Source organism: Pogona vitticeps, chromosome 6, assembly GCF_051106095.1.
Source record: "Pogona vitticeps strain Pit_001003342236 chromosome 6, PviZW2.1, whole genome shotgun sequence".
NCBI lineage: Eukaryota > Metazoa > Chordata > Lepidosauria > Squamata > Agamidae > Pogona > Pogona vitticeps.
In genome coordinates this window covers 32121372-32140898 of record NC_135788.1, presented here as the reverse complement: position 1 = coordinate 32140898, position 19527 = coordinate 32121372, and the positions used below count along the sequence as shown (strand labels likewise).

Sequence of the window (19527 nt, the reverse complement as noted above, 5' to 3'; positions counted from 1 at the left end):
ACAAAAGAAACATGCAAAAAGGAAACAAAATTAAAAAGGGGAAATAAAACTAGTATCTTGTTTCCGTGGGACACTGGGAAATCTCACTGATGCTGGGGGAAATTTGAACAGGGAGTCTAGGCATGGTGAGACTAAGAAAATTACACAGTGGAAGATTTCGTGAGTACTCATCACTTCCCTATTATTACCATCATATTACATATATACTGTAGGTCTCTGTCTCTGAGTTACAGAGACAAAGCAAGGATGAGATCACACATGAAGGCAAATTTCCTTGTCTTACAATACTATCCCTTTAGGTACGCAATTTTTTAACTGCTATGTTTCTGATACATCAGAGATGCAATCAAAGCTGTTTAAAACACAAATAAACGGATTTTCCAAAAGCAGACTGGGGAAGACTCATGTCGGAATAGACAGCCAATCTTCTGCTCTTAATGGTACACTGCTTCCAGATATGGAGCCAGCCTCTCACCTAGTGAGGCCCTTATAGATCTGATGCCATCTGTAACAGTAACAACAGCCACAACTACATGAAATGACACTGTTGGTGTTGACAGAGTTTGGCAGAGTAGCTACATGCCAACCAAACAAAAAGAATCTTCTGCCATGAGAAGCCTGGGATTTAAATTTTGAACACAGAGGAACCAACTAAGGGAGATATGGAAAAGGAGAGAGAAAAAAAAGAATTGTCATGCAAATCATAAGACCACATGGAAAGCCCTGCTACATCAGACCAAAGGACTGCTGACACAGTGATGTGTCCCAGGGGCCAATGGGAAACCCACAGGCAAGACATGAGCACAAGGGCACCCTCCTGCTTGTGGGTCCCCAGTAACTGGTATTGAGAGACAGGCTGACTCTAGACATAGCATCACCCTGTTCAGGGACTATGCCCGAAAGCATAAAGGACTAAGTACAGGTAATTGGTAGGGGTAGAAGCAAGGCTTGCCCACACCTCCTTTTCCCAATCTGAAGTAAAGCAGATCTTGATGTGTTTAGCTGAAAATATCTGTAGAGGATCAGGTATGCAAATTCAGCTAAATTCACTTATAAGCAACTCTGCAGACCTGTGTACTGGACACACAAAAGTCTTCCTTCTGAATGGAATGGGGAGGTGGTGGTAGTTCTTATATGTATATTTTGGCCCCCATCATGATCAGAGTTCCTCACATTTCAGGAATAATCTGAAACCCTCCAGTTTCAGCTAAAGAACATAGATGCAAACCCCTAAAACAATTAAATCTCTCTAAATTGGCTTACTCACACACACATGATAAGTTCATACCAAGTGTGTAGCTGTCCCTGACATTGTGGCTACAAAGATATTCACTCAGGATGTTTGTATTCTGTGTGGTACATGATAATAAGTATTATCAGAAAGAGAGAGAGAGAGAACATGAGCCACATATAAAAGTTACAGGTTCCAGAAAAAAAAATTCCCATTAAAAAAGAAATGTTTAAGGAGTAGCACAGACAGTTCTTGGCAGCTTATTATTATGCACTGGGATGCTTGAGAGCTGTGTTTGTATCTTGCTATATACAATATTTTGATTAGTCCTCTTGGATTAATATGGTATCAGAAAACTTATCATTAAAAAAAATCCATATACCCCCAAAGGTGTAAAAATATGAAATTAAATGTGCATCGTGAGACAAATGCATATTTAAATACACATTCTCTCTCAATAATGAATTTACTCAATATAGAAGTCATTGCCTTTAGTGTACAAGATATGAGCAGAACTGTTAATGATAATGATTGGACCTTTGGGAAATCATTAATTCATAGGGTAACCATAAGTCACAAGTGACCAGAAATGTGGACTTACTGGCAAAGGTTTTTTAAAAAGAATAAGCTCGATGCAAAGGGGGATGGGAAACTACAATAGAGGCAAGGCCTGGATATGTTACCATTCTGAATGACAGCTACCCAAATACCTTAACCAACATTCTCCAGCATGGAATGTTGCTATCTATTAAAGCAACTTTTCCAATCTCTGTATAGGGAAGTGGCCATCATGTACTTGGGTGGTCTATAACAGAAAGGGTAACAAAAGGTGTTTCAACAACTTGGTATATTTAGGTCCACTGGACTCCTAATGTCAGTCTTCCATGTGATGTAGCCAATGATTTAGCTGTGTTGTGTGGTGCATTTTCACTAGGAAGGCTGATGCTGTGTGAAGTTGTGCATGAGCATGTTGCTCATACTAGATGCAGAAGTTGACTGAGCTGCCCCCTAAAAATAGACCCTGGACATCTCTTGTCATCATCAGCCAGGATATTGTGTTCTTTTTGACAGGGAGTTTCAGTTTAGTCTTCTTCCTCTGTCCAAATGGGAGAGAACTATACCCTCAGGCATCTCAGTTTAGTCTTAAATGGCAGAGATAAAATGGCTGTCACATCTATAACTAAAACACACATTTGAAACAATACCACTGTCCCCTCTCCCCAACATTCAGTTATCATGTTGTTCTCACAGCAGGAAGGAATCTGTGGTTTTTCTTGACTGTTACTCTTCTTTATTTAAACTACTAGAAATAACTCAAAAATGACAGAATGCTCCATCTATAAATAATCATTCCGGTGTAGAGTTATATTAGGAGGTAACTCAGATGGTATGATAACGCCTAACCGACTAATCTTAGACCTGTAATGCCATAAGATATAAATAAACTAGTCTAAGAATAACTGACCCAGAGGAGTCAGGCTGCTCCACAGAAGCTTGTGCTTTAGATCAGCATCCAGGGTAGAATAATTTATGTCAAATTATTTGATCAAAAGTTTTTTCCCTCCCCTCTTTAATAAAAACAAAGTATGAAAGGATGTGAGAAAATTCACACAACAAAACAGCTTTCAGGTATAGCCATGCTTGTAAATAAACACAACAAAATTGCTAGCCAACAAAACATTTCTGCTAGCCTGCTGAGGGATTAATAGTTTAAATGTTCATGTTGGACACAGAGGTGGGGAAGGAAACACACCAAACTCTTGAGAAGCTATCCCATCACCCTGCCTGTTTAGCAGACAGAACTCCAGCAAAGTTTCTATGCTGGTCATGGTGAAGGAGGAGATGTTCCTTTATCTGGAGTCAGCCCAGAAGGGATGGACATGTAGATATATGAGCCTTCTCCAGCATCGGGCTGCTCATGCACCTGCTGGTAATCACCAGTTGTCCTTGACTACCAGACAAGTTATCAACCAAGACACTAATGAAGTGCCATCTAAGCATGCCACATGGATATTCATATAACATATACATCTGATACTGGCAGCAGACTTTATATCTGTGTTCATACAAACGGATAACACAAATTGCAAAAAAACCACCCTCCCTAATAATATGCAGTCACATTTTTACAATTAGTGAGTGGTTTCTCCTCATTTTAATTTCCCCACTCTTGTACCAAACAGAGGAAAAGCAATGAATAATGAATCAAAGATTAGATCCAGGTAACAACGTTTCTTTATCACATTTGTCCACAAAGCAATCCTGTAAGGTATGTTAGGATTGTCCTGTTCTTATCTGACAGGATAGCTCAGTGGTTTAGGTATCTGGTGGCAGAGCCAGAGGCTGAGACTATTTCCTGGGAGAAGAGCCAGCCTGTGTGGCCTTGGGCAAGCTGCACAGCTCTGAGGTGCCCTCCAGAAGAAAGGAATGGTAAATCACTTCTGTATAATCAATACCTTGAAAACCCTGAAAAATGGTCACCATGACTTGGAATTGACTTGAGGGCACATGATGATGAATAAGTGACAGATGGAGAAGCTAAGCTGCATTCTTATGCCTTAACAGGTCCCCACCCCACCCCACCCCCTGTGCTTGAGGCTGAAGTACTTATAACAGGACACACCATTGTGTTGTAATAACTTGCCTAAAGTTATGTTTATGTGCCCGAGGCAGCATTTTAATTCAGGTTTCTCAGAGCCAAACTCACATTGCCCACTACAGTTTGCCTTGCATTACGATTTTAATTTCGCTTTACGATGTTTTCATTCTACAGTGATTTCGCTGGAACGAATTAACATCATAATGCGAGGCACCACTGTATAATGTTTTTTCTGTGAAATTCTTCAAAAGGAGTGGGGGAGGGTTTGTTTGCATCACAACTACACTATAGGGCAGGGCTGGTGAGTAGGTGGTTCTTCAAACGTTGTTTAACTCCAGTTCCCACTAGTCTGAGGCAACCTAGTGAAGAACGACAGGACAAGTAATTCGGCAACCTCTGGGAAGCTAAAGTTATTTATTCCTGGGAAAAGCTATTTATTTATTTAGTTAGTTAGTTAATTAGTCAGTCAGTCACAAGATTTTTTTAGCCGCGCCATTACCAATGGTCTTTGAGCGGCGTACGACAATATTAAAACTGACAAAACATTAAAACCATTAAAAATAGGTAATTAAAACAGTCATTAAAACATTAATATTAATAAATCCTACTGTTCATATGACCAGCTAAAGGATACTATTTAATTAAAATGCTGGCTAAACAGAAAGGTCTTCGCCTGGTGCCGAAAAGCCAAAAGTGTTGGAGCCAGGCGGATCTCTATTAACTCTTTCTTCCAATACTAATTCCATCACTTTCTACCAATATTAATGCCATAGCTCTGTCACATTGTCTGTCTCTCTCTCTCTCTCTCTCTCTCTCTCTCTCTCTCTCTCTCTGCCTCTCTGTTTCGCACACACAGTTGCTATCAGGTCTCTGCAAGGAAAGCATACAGAAAATATTTTTGTAGTTGCAGAAACCCTACAATTGACAGCAGCTCCATAAATGTCCCATAATCAAAATCCAGTCAGTCTACAGGTGTAGATACTGTTCTGAGCAAAACATGCCCCTCATGTCCAAAAAATAGCAAGAGCTATTTTTGCTTTACTAGGCTTTTAAAAATTATTCAGGAGATGTGCAATCTACCTCTATATAGATCCTACTGAGGAATGTACTCTGAGACAAATTGATAAGGTGAACATTAGAATGGCTCTCTCCCATATCAACATAAGTTGTGTTATGGCAAAAACAGAAAGGTAGTTTGCTTTGAATACATTTGCAAATAATGAATTAGTAAGAGATTGGTAAATTCATCAAAATAATAAGCAAAGGCTCATTTGGTGCTATAGAATATGGCACAATCTGAGGGGAAGAACTCTTTGAACTTGCCATACAAAGTTGTCATCAAATAACTTTCTCTTACACTGCCCAAATATCAAAAAGCATCTAAATGAAAAAGGTTGAGCTGCTTTACATACTATTCAAAATATGACACAGACAAACCACACATATTCCAATATAGTTGTTTAATACAGTTCAAACTATATTAACTGAATCAACAATATGCATTAGAATATACACCAAGTATAAAATTCTCAATGAATTTCTGTGGCATGTTCAATTCGTGATTTTGTTTTATGTTAATACTGATAATACTGATAATAATGATATAATGCATTATCTATGTTGTAATATACTAATCATGTATCAGTAATATTCTTAAATGCAGAGTAGTAATTTTCTCACAACATTTTGGTTCAAATCCAGTAGTAAGTTGCAAGCAGAGTAGGCCCATTGAACCAAAGTGGATTTGGTGAACCAACTCTTCCATAAATTGCATTTGGTCACTGGGCGTATTCTAGTTGCAACATACTACTGGATTTCAACCACTGTGTGTATCAAAGTCTATGTAGTGTACAACAGAGAAAAAAGAGCTATATTGATGCTTGTTCCTAAATCTTAATATAAATTGAAATTGTTTCAGTTACTCATATTTGTACAAAATAGAATGCTTAACAGTATGATCTCCCAATGTATTTTATGAACAAATAAGGTGTTTAAAATAGCCTTGCTCAGACATTCTCTCTAAAATGTAAGGACTCAAAGTGTACAAGGACCTGGGAACATGTACACTAATCCTGCTCTGTTGCAATCCTGAACAGCATGGAGCATTCAACTCATGGTCAAGTAAAAGCATGTAAAATGGCCTTTCAGACTTTGTCACTCAATGCAAAAAGGTTGAGAACTGAGAGGACATTAACTGGTACGCAACAATGTATGGAAGGAAACAAATGAAAGAAAGCATGGAGGAGCCCTCAGGCATTTGAATCTTCAAGCATTCAGAAGAACACTTGAAGAGAGATCAAATGCCCCTACTTAATGAGTGTAAAGTACAATTCTGTAAGCATCCACTCAAAAGTCCAATTACTTTAAAGGAGGCTTACACATAGGAAGTTGACAGTTAAATTGCAGACCAGATTATGTCTGTGTGGTGTTATAGTGATGAGGAGCTCAAATTAATAGACTACAACTAACTGTTTTAGCTTTCAAATACAGTGGTGCCCTGCTAGCCGCTTACCCTGCATGACGATGAAATCGCTTGATGATGGCATTTTTGCGATCGCTATTGTGATCGCAAAGCGATGATTCCAATGTGGGAAATCCGTTTTACGTTGATTAGGAGCCTGCTTCATGAACCATTTGTTCACAAAAAGATGTTTTTTCCAGCTCCGCAAAATGGCTTCCCTCCGCAAAATGGCTTCCCTCCCTTCTCAAAATGGCTGCTTTCCGGACGGAAGCTTCATATTACAGCTAATTAGAACAGCTGATCCGCAGTTCTCTATGGGCAATCTTCACTGGACTATGAGGTATTTCCCCCATTGGAACGCATTGACCGGTTTTCAATGCATTCCAATAGGGATTTTTTTTTCCGCTTGACGACGATTTCGCTTAACAGCGATTTTGCTGGAACGCATTATCGTTGTCAAGCGGGGCACCACTGTATTGTCTTTTTTTAATGATGCAAGCCATCTTTGGTCCTTTTTTAGGAGAAAGGCAGGGTAAAAATATTTAAATAAATAAATAAAATACATTAGGCTGATGCTCCAAAAAAATCAGTATGAAACCAGAATTTTACAGACACATTTCACCAAAAGCAGTTCTGCATCCTCTTCTTCTTCCCCTCCATAGTATCTATGTCAAAGGTGGATAATACATCCATATGCTATAGTTGCCGTCCCCATTTTAAAAAAATGTGGAGAACCATACACCTGCAAGCCTTTAGGAAGCATAGTTTACCTCTGATCGCCTGTTCCAAAGGGATTCTAAAAATGGGGGAGGGAGAAAGGATTTTTAAAAAGCAAGTAGACTTCCGGGCAGTTCTAGTTTCCATGGGATGAGGTGTGGTGGCCGATAATGGCCGAGGAGGGGGCTAAATTGGACTCCCACCCCTCTGAGGTTGCTCACCCACAAACTAGGATAGAGATTTTGTCCTAAGTGTTCTGTGTGGCAGCACAGCTGCCGCACATTCCTTTCCCCCAACCTCCTCGCTGGCACCACCACTTGCCAGCTGGCACATGCTGATCTGCCCCTCCCCATCACATGATCTTCCAGTCCAGGCAGGAGCCCGGGCATCCATTCTCCACCTCCTACAGTAGCTGATCTCTCAAAGGTAGCACTGCAGGAATCCTTGCCCCTTCATGCCCATCTCTAATCTAGAGATAAAAATCATATTGCATAAACACTATACAGCAGTGGTCCCCAACTTTGGGCCTCCAGATGTTCTTGAACTACAACTCCCAGAAGCCTTAACTCCACCTCTGCTGGCCAGGATTTCTGGGACTTGAAGTCCAAGAACATCTAGAAGCCCAAGGTTGGAAACCACTGCTCTACAGGATTCTTTTTCTCTGCTCTTTTTCACTGGTTGCTTGTGGGGACAGAGAAATTGCCTCTGTGATGACTTCACCTCACATCTAGATAGAGTCCATAGAGAGAAATGCTGTATTAAACACATTCAACACAATCTTCTGTCAGCCCCTGTTTCATTCTGTATTTCTGGTTTACTAGGATGTATGTAGACTGGAATCTACTGGTAGATCCCTGCATGATGTGCAATATCATAGAAAAGTTTTCCAGCTCTATAATTGTTCTGTAATAGCAACAACAGATTTTTAAAAAAATCAGGCTGCTGCAATGGGAATAGCATGTGAAGAAACAAAGTATAGAAAAACCATACCTGGGCGGAGCATGAGTTCTGAAGTAGCTTGTTCCTTAATTTTGTGTTTACCCCACCCAACACTCACCGTTATTTTGCATGCAACCCAGCCTGCTGAACCTCAGACTTCTAATAAAAGTAAGGTAGGTTCCTCAAATTTCATATTAGATTCACTGCAGTATTTGAAATACTCATAGTGACCCGTAGTAAAGGAAATTCAAAGCATAATATTTTCTTCCCTCTTCCCCACCTCAGGGCTGCTTCTCACACGACAATTTTCTGCACATATATCACTTAATATAAGAACATTATCCATAAGCATGTGTACAACATGGTATCTGGTAAGTGAATGGCCAACAAAAAGGTACGATGGGCTATATCACAGTTTGTCCCCAATTCCCCTGTACAGAAATTATGTCAGTATTAAACAGAATGGATAGCATTTGACTTTTTAAAAATGATCGTATGTCCCCATAGGTCAAAACCCAATGCTGTTCTTGAAGGCAGTATTTTCTGGAAGCAATATAATAGTGTACCTAGAAACAATCATTTTGGGGGGAAATTATGCCACAGGTGTTGAAAATTAAATCTGTATATATTTACCTGCAGTGCTGAACCAGTTGCAGAGTTTTGAATTTCTGGTAAAATTCCTTTATGCTATGCAGTAGAGGTACAGAGATCCACAGAGGAGAATAGCTATAAGTTCCCCAGAGCACAACCCTTTCTCATGGATCACTTAAACAGTTTTGAAGCTTGCACCTAAATAGTTCTGCAGGACTTTGTTTGTTTGTTTTTGCATAACTTTGTCTTAATAAATTGAGCAACAGCAGCAGCAATAAGTCAGGAAAGTTTTGTATGTGCTATGCATGCCAGCTTTGCACCATGTGCTGTGCCAAGCTTTGCTCTTGGGAGAAAGCCCTGAATGAGGATATTATTGTTATCTGCCTTTAGAACCTTTTGCTCAAAACCAGTTGTCAATACAAGACTAGAATTGTTATAGGAGGACAGAAACAGGACTGAAACAAAGAGCCAGCATTCAGGGAGTCTCCTTGGACAAAACCTTCCCTAAACCTAGTGATCAGAAGAAATAGCCAGAATTCTCACTCTGCAACAGTCTGAACCCAGAACAGGGAGATTCACCATCACTCCAGAAGGACCACTGCTTCACATGAGCACTCTATTTTCTTCAACCTGCTAGGTAATACTCACAAACCTGTCTCCAATTGAAATCTTTTGCTCATGAACTAAATGTAATCTCCAGCTCTTCAGACAGGGAATTGGCATGCCTCTGTGTGTCTTTATTCAGAGCCAGCCAAGAGTAAGATGCTTAGACACAAGGAAATGGGAAATTTAGCAGGTGATTGGCAACCCTTTGTCTACAGAGATGGGAAAAGATGTGCCTGATTTGAAACCAGATACTTCAAGCTGATCCAACAAGCTTGACGTCTCCACCTTGGAACATAATTTTAAATCTGATTATGACACTGCAACATCCAGTCAGGATGATTTTTGGACTATTCTACTTCTCAGTTGACCTCTTTACACCCTTCCGGGCTCATCCTGCAAAAGTGTCCTGCTGAAGTTCAGCTCTCAACTACTTCTAATATTTTAGTGGTCCAATAAAGCTATTAACCACCCTTGCTTCTCAGAAGAGGTAACCGAGTTAGTCTGTGCAAGGTAAAAATAACAACAAAAATGCTTTTAGAATTCCCTTAACACCTATTATGTGAACCCAACAATCCTAAGACTAGTCATTTACACCTAAGTCTCAAGAATGCATATGAGTAAGAGTTAAGAAAGACAGTAGTGTATAAAAAGAAACATTTTAAAAAGAAATAAAAATACCTCTTTCTTTTATGCTGTCTAGAAAACGCATTTTTTCTATGCCTGAAGTAATTTGAAATCATTTGCATCATCTTTTTTTCAGACAACAAAAATTTACCCCCTTTTAAAAAATAATTTTAAACTTGTAGTGGCATATAGTTTACAGGCTTATTATCAAACACTTAACTGGATGCCTTTATTTGGCACCAGTCTAGAATGTCCTATTCATAATCTTACTTTTGATTGGTACCCTATTCTTTTCATCCCATTCATAATAGGCTCTGCAGACAGTGAGGGAGGGAAACAAGAGGAAGCAGTAATTAAGGGAATTCGAGAAGTGCTGTTTCAAATGACAGTAATATTTCATGAGCCTCACAGCCTCAGAAACTCCTGAGACACTTTAGTCTGCGAACAAGTATCAAATGCCGGCTAGATCCATTTTTATTCGTTCAGATTGAGTGGTGTGACTGAGGACAGGTTGCACAATTTATTTAAGGCTTTGTGACACAAACAGCAGTATCTGCTACCTTTGTGTTAAGGAGTTTTTCTCCATTTTCATGGTAGATGCTTTATAACAGCAACATTGTATTATACAGTATGCCAGGTTATATTATAATTGTTTATCTAATGCAATGGAATGCACATGCATAGGCTACTGCTTGATACCAAGATGGGCCATGCATCCATCCAGCACGATGTTTTACACACAAAGAAGCTCGGGGGGTCTAGGTGCCATTCTCTCAGTTCCTGACCCAGTGTGATTACACCATTCTTTCTAAATAGAATAGGAAGTGAATGGGCGAACTAGGCAGAGGGATTTTAGTAATCAAATCAAGAAAAGCAAACTACAGCAAAATATCCATTCCAAAATCATGGAGGTAATTTTTTAATTTGAAATCCTGAGTACATGTCTGTAGAAGTAAAAATGATCACTATTATAGTATAAGATCAAGTAAACCAAATCTATGACCAGATGGTTGATGAGTTTCTTTGTTCAAGCTGACAACTTTTGCTATGCTGCTTTAAGTTGAAAGCAGCCTGAAGTGCAAAAGAATTATGTTAAATACTCCCTGGCATGGAGCTTTAGTGATGGCATACATATTCTTCAGCTTGACTTATTTGGATCAGGATATTGTCGAAGACACATATAAGCAGAGTGAGTTAAGAAGCTGGTCACTCTAACAATCAACTTTTCAACATCAGATTATAGGATTTGTTTGATTTTCCTTGCTTAATGTACACTGTGATTGTAATAGTTATGCTTTGAACTTTCTAGTTCAGGAATTCAGGGTGTACAGAAAAGAACATGGAGAACTTTACAGTACATCTGTGCTCATTAAAAATCCATTAGATGATTCTCCACAATTTTGAATTATTACTTTATTTTAAAATAGGAACTAATGGCTGGCACCTGTAGTCAAAAAGCCATGGGCAATATGCCAGGTTCCTTGAAAATCTCTTATGACCAACACATTCCAAGATGGGATGCACATACTCAGTTCATAAACTCTGCACCAAGCAGACTGGAGCCTTCAGTTCCATGTCTGCCTGGGTCTCTTCCAAGACAGATAGGGAAAGCATAAAGCATGTGGTCACCTAGAAACGGCAAGCAAGCATTTAGAAGTTGCCAAGCAACCCTTTCACACGCTTTCTCCTGCCACGACCTCCTAAACTTAAGGGTAAAGAACCCAGGTCAGCTGTATGAACAGAATGGGTGCCAGTGGCCAACCCCTCACCCATCCACCCCCAAAGCAAGCCCATCATCACCTACTCCTTTCACCATGGTTTCATTACTATATCACTCCTTTATACCATATGTGCCTCCTTCCTTAGGATGGAAGTAATACTTGCTAAATTCATCATTTTTGTCATTAAGGTTGTCCTGAAGAGACACTTTGATGAGGACTTTTCAAGCTCCATGTGAGTCCTTAACTCCAGACAATAGCAAGATACAGCGATTCTTATCACGGGCTCTAAAATTAGTGCAAATGGTCTCTACATAAATATAGCATCTTTTTCCTTTAAGAAACAAAGTACATAAACACAGACATGCAAGTGCACACAAACAGAGCAAGTCTGGAGCAAATGGATGATTGTTTAGAGACCCAAACAACCAGTCCTTAAATTGGCTCCAAGCTATCTCAAGGACCGTGTCTCCCTTTATGAGCCTGCCCTGGTGTTAAGATCACCAGGAGAGGCCTTTCTCTTTGTTCCACCACCTTCACAGGCATGTTTGGTGGGGATGCAGGAGAGGGCCTTCTCTGTTGCTGCTCCCAGACTTTGGAACTGCCTCCCACAAGAGGCCAGGCTGGCCCCATCTTTGCTGTCCTTCTGCAAGCAGGAGAAACTCTTTCTCTTTAGTCTAGATTTCCCTTAGTAACTGATGGCCTGAGTGGGGCTTTTAAATGGATTGTTATGCCTTACTTTTTGGTTTTACCTTTGCTTACCATCTTTTAGTGTGCCATTTTTAATATAGGTATACTTGCTGTTTAGCTTTTAAATATTGACTTTTTAATAATGTAAGCCACCTTGTGTCCTTTTTAAGGAGAAAGGCAGGGTTATAATATTTTAAATAAAGAAATGCCCATGCAACAAAGCAATAGCTATTGGTGGTCTATGCCATTTGCTTTATTTTATTATTATTATTATTATTATTATTATTATTATTATTATTATTATTATTATTATTATTATTATTATTATTATTATTATTATTATTATTATTATTATTAATAATAATTTTACATAACTGAAAGGGGGGATCTTGTTCACCTTTTGAGCGTGCAACAAATTATCTCGCTCTCTTAACAGTGAATAATTTTGCAATTCTATGTCCTCATATGTGAGGATGAGGATGGCAAAGATTTAGATCTATATTCATTATTACACTTTCTAGCATTCCTACTTTGCCCACTTCCAGTACTGTATTTCTCTTTCTCAGACCCTCTTACTGTTTTGATCTCTTCCTCATCTTATATGTCCTTCCTCCTCTACTGTAATAACTTCTTAAATACATGATCTGAGTGCCTACCATAGACTTCACAATGGAACATATAATTGAAACCAGAGCCTGGAACTTTAAATGGAGAGTGGACAAAGTGTGACCCTCCACATCTTGCTGGACCGCAACTACCATACCCCCTAGCCAGCATATCCAGAAGTGAGGAATGCCAGGAGTTGGACCAGTAGTTGTTACAGCAGCTGAAAATAAATGCAGAACAATATGAGCCACATTTTTCAGCATTAGGGCTCTTGAATTCTTAACTGTATCAATGATGGAACTTCACACATTACAGTACAAATGACCGTAGGAAACTGGACCTGACAAAATCCCTTCTTCTATATATCAGTTAAGAATCAGAGCTACATGATAAGCCTTGCATGTTTTGTCAGAATGTAGCTCCATGAGGTTCAAAGGGATTTATTCTCAGGTAAAAGGCTTGCTATCCCTGCAGGAGAATGACAGGTACATTTACCCCAAAACAAACACACACAAAAAAACCCACATCACCAAATCCACATGGAACCAATTTATATTTGGAAAAGCCAACTCTCTCCATGCCTATTTATTTCTTCCTCAGTTACCGTATTTTTCGCTCCATAAGACGCACCTTTCCATAAGACGCACCGATTTTTTAGGAGAAGAAAACAGGAAAATATAATCTGTTTTCTTCGCTCCATAAGATGCACAGACTTTCCACCCCCCTGTTTTGTGGGAAAAAAGTGAGTCTTATGGTGCAAAAAATACAGTACTTACTATTTACATAAGAATGCAGATACACCATAGTTTTGGAAGATGAGAGGGAAAGGGTATAAACTCAGTTGTCTTATGTATACACTACATCTACAAGCAAGAATAGTTTGGGGACTGACATACGTTGTGTCTTGCACTGTCATATGGCCTGAGATCCTGTGCCATTGACACAGGAGACATAGCAGACAAAAATCAACAAATGTACTCTTTCCTAGCACAGAGATGCAATGATGATGGGGGGGGGGAATCAGTTATGAATTTATTACAGTTATGAATTTATTACATGTGCAGAATGTTCATCTGTTCTTTTAAAAAATTGCATCATGATAGTTTAAGCCTCCACAGCCAATACACACAGAAAAGATATCAGATTTTAAAGTTCTTACTATATTCTGCTTTCTACTACACTCATTTAAATAGTTGATTGAAGCTAACTACTTGTGATTCCATACTAATTCTTGCTTTTACCTATTAAGCACGAAAGATGAGAGATGATGAGGCATGCTTCATTTTACAATCATTCAGGGATCAACAGGTGCCTTGGGTGTACGGACTTTGTAATAAACAGTGTGTCAACAAAACTTCTTTCCCTCTGCCTGAGAACATTACACTTGTGAAAATTTTGACATTTTGAACAAGGCTATGCAATTAATCAAACATTTGACATGAATGAAGCCATATGCAGTTTAAAAAGAAAGGAAGAACTGGAGCTATGGCATGAAAGAGATAACATCATTATGGCTTAATAGAAGAACCATACAGATTCATATGGTACCAAACAAGGAATGGTTCTCATACTTTGGCCATTTATTAGTTTATTAAGTTGTCTGAAATACGAAACACAGAGACACATATTCTTACAGATCTTCTACGTGATTTTCACAAACCATGCAGACAGATTATCACTGAAGCCAGGAAAGCTTCTAAATCTGGAGGCAGTTTCAACAGTTCTGTAACTGCATCTTTAAAACACCTGTTCCTTAGGCACCTTTAATGAGTCATCATCTTTAGCTTTCACTTCAACAATCTGAAAAATGATTCAAGTAATAGAAATGAACTGCAAATCTGGCATAAACAAATGAATTTGAGAATAATCTTACAAGACACCACGAGGGAATCATAAAAGCATGGTAACAGGCATCATTCATAATGTAAGACTTTCAGAGGTAACATCACAGAAAACATTTGCTGCCTGTTTGCCAATTCCATCTAAAGAAGGGCTGAAAAAGACCTCATAACCATAATAAGAGTCTGAGCCTGTTCAAGAAAACACTACTGAGTGCAAGTTAACACCCAAAATCCAAATACATTGTAAACCTCACTGATTTGGAAAGCTCTCTATAGTGCAATACTCAGAAGTAAGTCCCACTAGGCACAATGGGGCTTGGTTCAAGGTAAGCAGGTATAAGATCACAGCCTATATGCATTGGGAAGTGCAGCCTAAGAAGCTTACATGCTTGTCTCCTGTTACAATTCTTTAACCATCCCAACAAAGCCATCACATACAAGAAAGGAAAATTACAAAAGGGAAATTCAAATTACTTTTTATTCCATTTGGGAGTCAGCACTGCCAAAAGAGCTAGAAAAATAAACCACAAAATAGTAGCAGATGGATATACCGGGGGGGGGGGGGAGAGAATAGTACTGTAGAGCTTTTCACTGAACAGGCTATATATATATATATATATATATATATATATATATATATATATATATATATATATATATATATATTGTGCTGAGATACATTATATATCAGATCCAGAAACTGAATCTGAGAAAAGTCTCTTACCTGAGCTGATCATACTGTGCATTCTTTGTTGAGCCAAGAGCTGGTCACGTCCTGAAACTCCATCTGAAGAAAAACACGATTCACTCTCGTAAATTGTCTGCAGCATATTCCAATCAGTCTGCACTTCAGTTACATGAAAGATTCATCACCAACCATTCAGAGGCATTGGAAACAACCCCTTTTGGCCTTGATTCCTCCTCTCAAGATTAGGGGAGACAATAATAATAATAATAATAATAATAATAATAATAATAATAATAATAATAATAATAATAATAATAATAATAATAATAATAATAATAATAATAATAATAATAATAATAATAATATGCACACACATACATGAAATGCTTCTATGCAGAGAGATTTTGAAAGCATAATGGCTATCCAGTTCTAAGACAACTCCTTTCATAGAAGAATAAAACAGAAAAATGTATCTATAGCCATATAATAAAATATTTTATTATGCACCTCTCTGGTTGACTTGGCAGTGTTCTGGAAGCAAAGAGCAGGTGGAGGAAGGATATATTCCTCCCTCAGGTTATTCTTGGGAGTCAAGTGAGAGAAATAAAACCACTTAAAAACAAAAACAAGCAAGCACAGTTTCTAGGGACTTGACTCCTTAAGGGGTTTAAGTTTCAATTACTCCCAAACGCCCGCAAGTGCTTCTGTCTCTGTCTTCTTTCTTTGCCTGCTCCACTCTGTCCCTCCCTCTCTCGGCAAAGTTGGCTGAATCTAGTGAGCGCTCATTTGCATACAGATCAACAACAGCCTGGCCCACAGGCAACAGAAATAGAACAATGGCTAGCCTGAGCCAAAAATAGGTCAAGCATGGCCGGATGATTGGAGCCTGCCTGAATGTATTTAAAAATACCTCAGCTAACCCAGCTGGCCAGCCTCTGTCTTTCAAAGCGGCAGGTCTCCAGTGTGATCTCTCTCAGAAGCAATTACCTTATCCCAGTGCCAAACCTGTGCCTGTGTGTGTGTTTGTGTTTATTTGTATACGGGTGTGTTTTCGTTACTATGCCTGTATGTGATGGAGAAATATCAGCATTTTAGTCATGTTTGATGCTTTTGTTCTTTCTGTCTCATCCTTTTTTGAGTGGACTATGACAAGATAGCAGAAGGGGAACAGATCTGTATTCACTCTCTTAAAAAAGAAACAGTGGAAGCTTCTACTCATGATGTGACTTCTGCTTCACCCACAAGGAGCAAACCTGGGCGATCTATTTTTGTTGCCTGTTTCTCTGGCTACGCTGTGCAGATAGCTGACCAGAGCACTGGGGAACTGATGCTGGCGTTCGGTCACAGGATGTATAGGAAACTGGGATGGGCTTGGAGGGAAGCACCACTCCCAGGAAGGAAAAACTCTTCCGAAAAGGATTTGCACTTTAATTTCGAAGCAGATTGTTCCCTTGTATGTCAGTTTTTCTCCCTAGTATAATGTCTGAAATGCAGTGAGCTACAGTATTCATTCCTTAAGAGGGGAAGTGAACTAAAAATGTATACTGCAGAGGGCTCTAAACATTAAAAAAAGTGTTGACTTAAAATAGCTACTCCAATTCTTGCACAGAAATCTCTAAAGGTGTATGCACTTGCATGCCTTGTATTACTAACGCTATTTTTGAAAGCCATTCATTAATTGTTTATGTTGTAAGTGGTTACTCAAAAACTAAATGGGATCCAGGATGCAAACATAAATTGCAGTACAAAACCAAGAATTTATTATCATGCATATCATTCACAAGAAAAAACATGAAGTCAAACCAGGATAAAACAAAATGCAGTTCACTATTCATTCAAAATTTTGAAATGAGCTTCCAGTGCGGAGTCAAGGTTTTTGTATCTTTATCTGCCCATGTACTGTACAGTATATAACTTCCAGTATTTCCACAGACATGTTAATTTCTCAGGCAAATCCTTGCAAGGATCTCCCTAATAGTTCAGAGACATGAAAATAGTACTCCCCAAAGGCACTCAGCTGAGCTACAAACCCATGAAATGCAGGACCTATATTACAAGACAACTCATTTTGTTTCTTTATGTGATAAATCAGACGTAGGGTGTCACTACACAATGAGAAATATGTGAATGGATTCGCTGAGAAGCACCCGGGAAGTTGGGTTTCCCAGGTTAACTCATTTCAGCTGACCACACAGGAGTCAGTAGAGGGAGGTGAGGAATTTAGCACTTATTTGCTGCTTGTTAAGGTAGCTGTTCTGTAATCATCCAGGTTAGTAGAAGGCATTCTACAGCAGAGGTACCTTAACAAGCTGCAAAGAAATGCTAATTAGAAATTTCCTCCTAGCTCACTGTTGACTCCACACTCTTTTTTCCTCATAACCGTCTCTAGAAAAATCAGCTCTATGGCTCCTCTCTTACTTGTGAGCAAGTCTACTTAAATCAATTAGAATTCCCTTTGAGTGGACCGGATTTCCTGGGTTTTGGGATACAGTTCCTCCTCAAATGCAAGTGGCACTTTTCTACAAGGATTCTGAGCTAGTCACTCAGAAGGAAGCCCATTAATGTCAGTTATATTATTTCTCAGTTTATGGTGCCTGTGACTGCAGCTGTGAATACTCATCCATTTTGGTGGGAAAGACTTAATCATATAGGGGTGGATCTGTCCTTAAAGGAGATCTGTAGAAATCTGCTAATTTTCTCTCCCCCCCCCCCTGTAGCTGCTCTAGCACACCAACACTTGTCCTAAGCCTTTCTTAACAAATGTTTTGGATAAAAGGGATACACAATTGAGGAGAACTGACATCCCCACAAGTGCCCCTTTGGTTCCTATATCCCCCTAATTCAAACAAAGCAGCTGGGAAAACCAGCTTCTGGTTTCTCATTCAGCCTTGAAGTTGCATTGGCTCAAGCAATCTCACCATCTGAACCAATGCAAATTCATTTAATCTGAAAACAAATAGAATCCCCGGCCGGAGAGAAAAAAAGATGGATTGAAAAACCCAATTAAATTATCAAAACTCACATTAACTTCTTAAAACTCTCATTAACTTCTGCATAATGTAGTCAACAGAAAATAATATGAATCAGTCCATCCCAACCACAAAGCATTTTCACATTTATTTGTCAATGTAGCCGTGCCCTTTATAAAGGAAGCATTGAGGATCCAAAGACGAATAAATCAAGCAAGCTAATTTGCAAATTACATGAAGTGGGGGGGGGGGAATCGCCTCTGAGATAGTAATGCACAATTTAAGGAATTTTCATTTCTAATAACAGGTTATATGAAATGTGTAGTTTGACTACCAGATAGGTGTCCATTACACTGACATTCTGGAAGATAATAATAATAATAATAATAATAATAATAATAATAATAATAATAATAATAATAATAATAATAATAATAATAATAATAATAATAATAATAATAATAATAATAATAATAATAATTTATTGTCATTGTAAGTATATACACAGTATACCATACAACGAAATTCACAGACACCCAGAGACCAGACACATGCACACACATAACATTCCCCAAACACTCCCCACCCACTAGAAGTCCCCCACTAAAAATACAAACATTTACACCTCAGGCCAAGTAACACAGTCCAACTAATTATTCACTACTAGTGGTCTTTAAGCTCATTATTAATTGCAATTATAGCTCTAGGATAAAAACTATTTAGAAAACGTGTGGTCCGAGTCTTAATTGTTCTATATCTTCTGCCAGACGGTAACAGTTCAAAAAAGTTATAAGCATATATATTAATATAAAAGTTATATATTAATAAGATAATAAACAGAAACACTGCCTGTGATCTTGCCTAGACACTGCAAAATACCCTTCTTGGGGCCCTGCGGAGCAGGTGAAATGATCCACTCAAGCAACCAAAAGTTTACCCACTGAAATGCAACACTGCATCTGCTCCATGTTTTCCTCCTAAACCATTTTGCCAGGGATAATTACAATGTTAGAAGATTAGCTAGATAAGTGAGCTTCATTTATGATTTGGGGGGGGGGAGGCAGTGTGTGGCCTTCCAGATGTTGTTGCAAACCTCACAATTCCTAGCCAGCATAGCCAATGGTGAGGAATGCTTGGAGTTGCTTCCAGCAACATCTAGAGGACCACACGTTGCCCGCACCTGTTTTATGATATGGTCAGAAAACACTTCAATCTTTTTGCTCTTTTTAACCACAGAAGTTTCATTT

At 38.8% G+C, this 19527-nt stretch overlaps 1 protein-coding gene across 10 annotated transcripts in view; it reads right to left on the bottom strand.

Annotated features, from left to right (window-relative positions):
• HDAC9 (histone deacetylase 9) overlaps positions 1-19527 on the bottom strand; it is a 546236-nt gene that overhangs the window by 324335 nt on the left and 202374 nt on the right. For 7 of the 10 annotated variants that reach the window (XM_073003276.2, XM_078377172.1, XM_078377173.1 and 4 more), the window contains exon 3: positions 15348-15410. In XM_073003276.2, coding sequence (XP_072859377.2) covers positions 15348-15410 — 63 coding nt within the window. Of the gene's footprint in view, positions 1-15347; positions 15411-15818; positions 16089-19527 lie in introns of those variants that run through there. The other 3 variants (XM_078377176.1, XM_078377177.1, XM_078377178.1) reach the window with 3 other exon arrangements.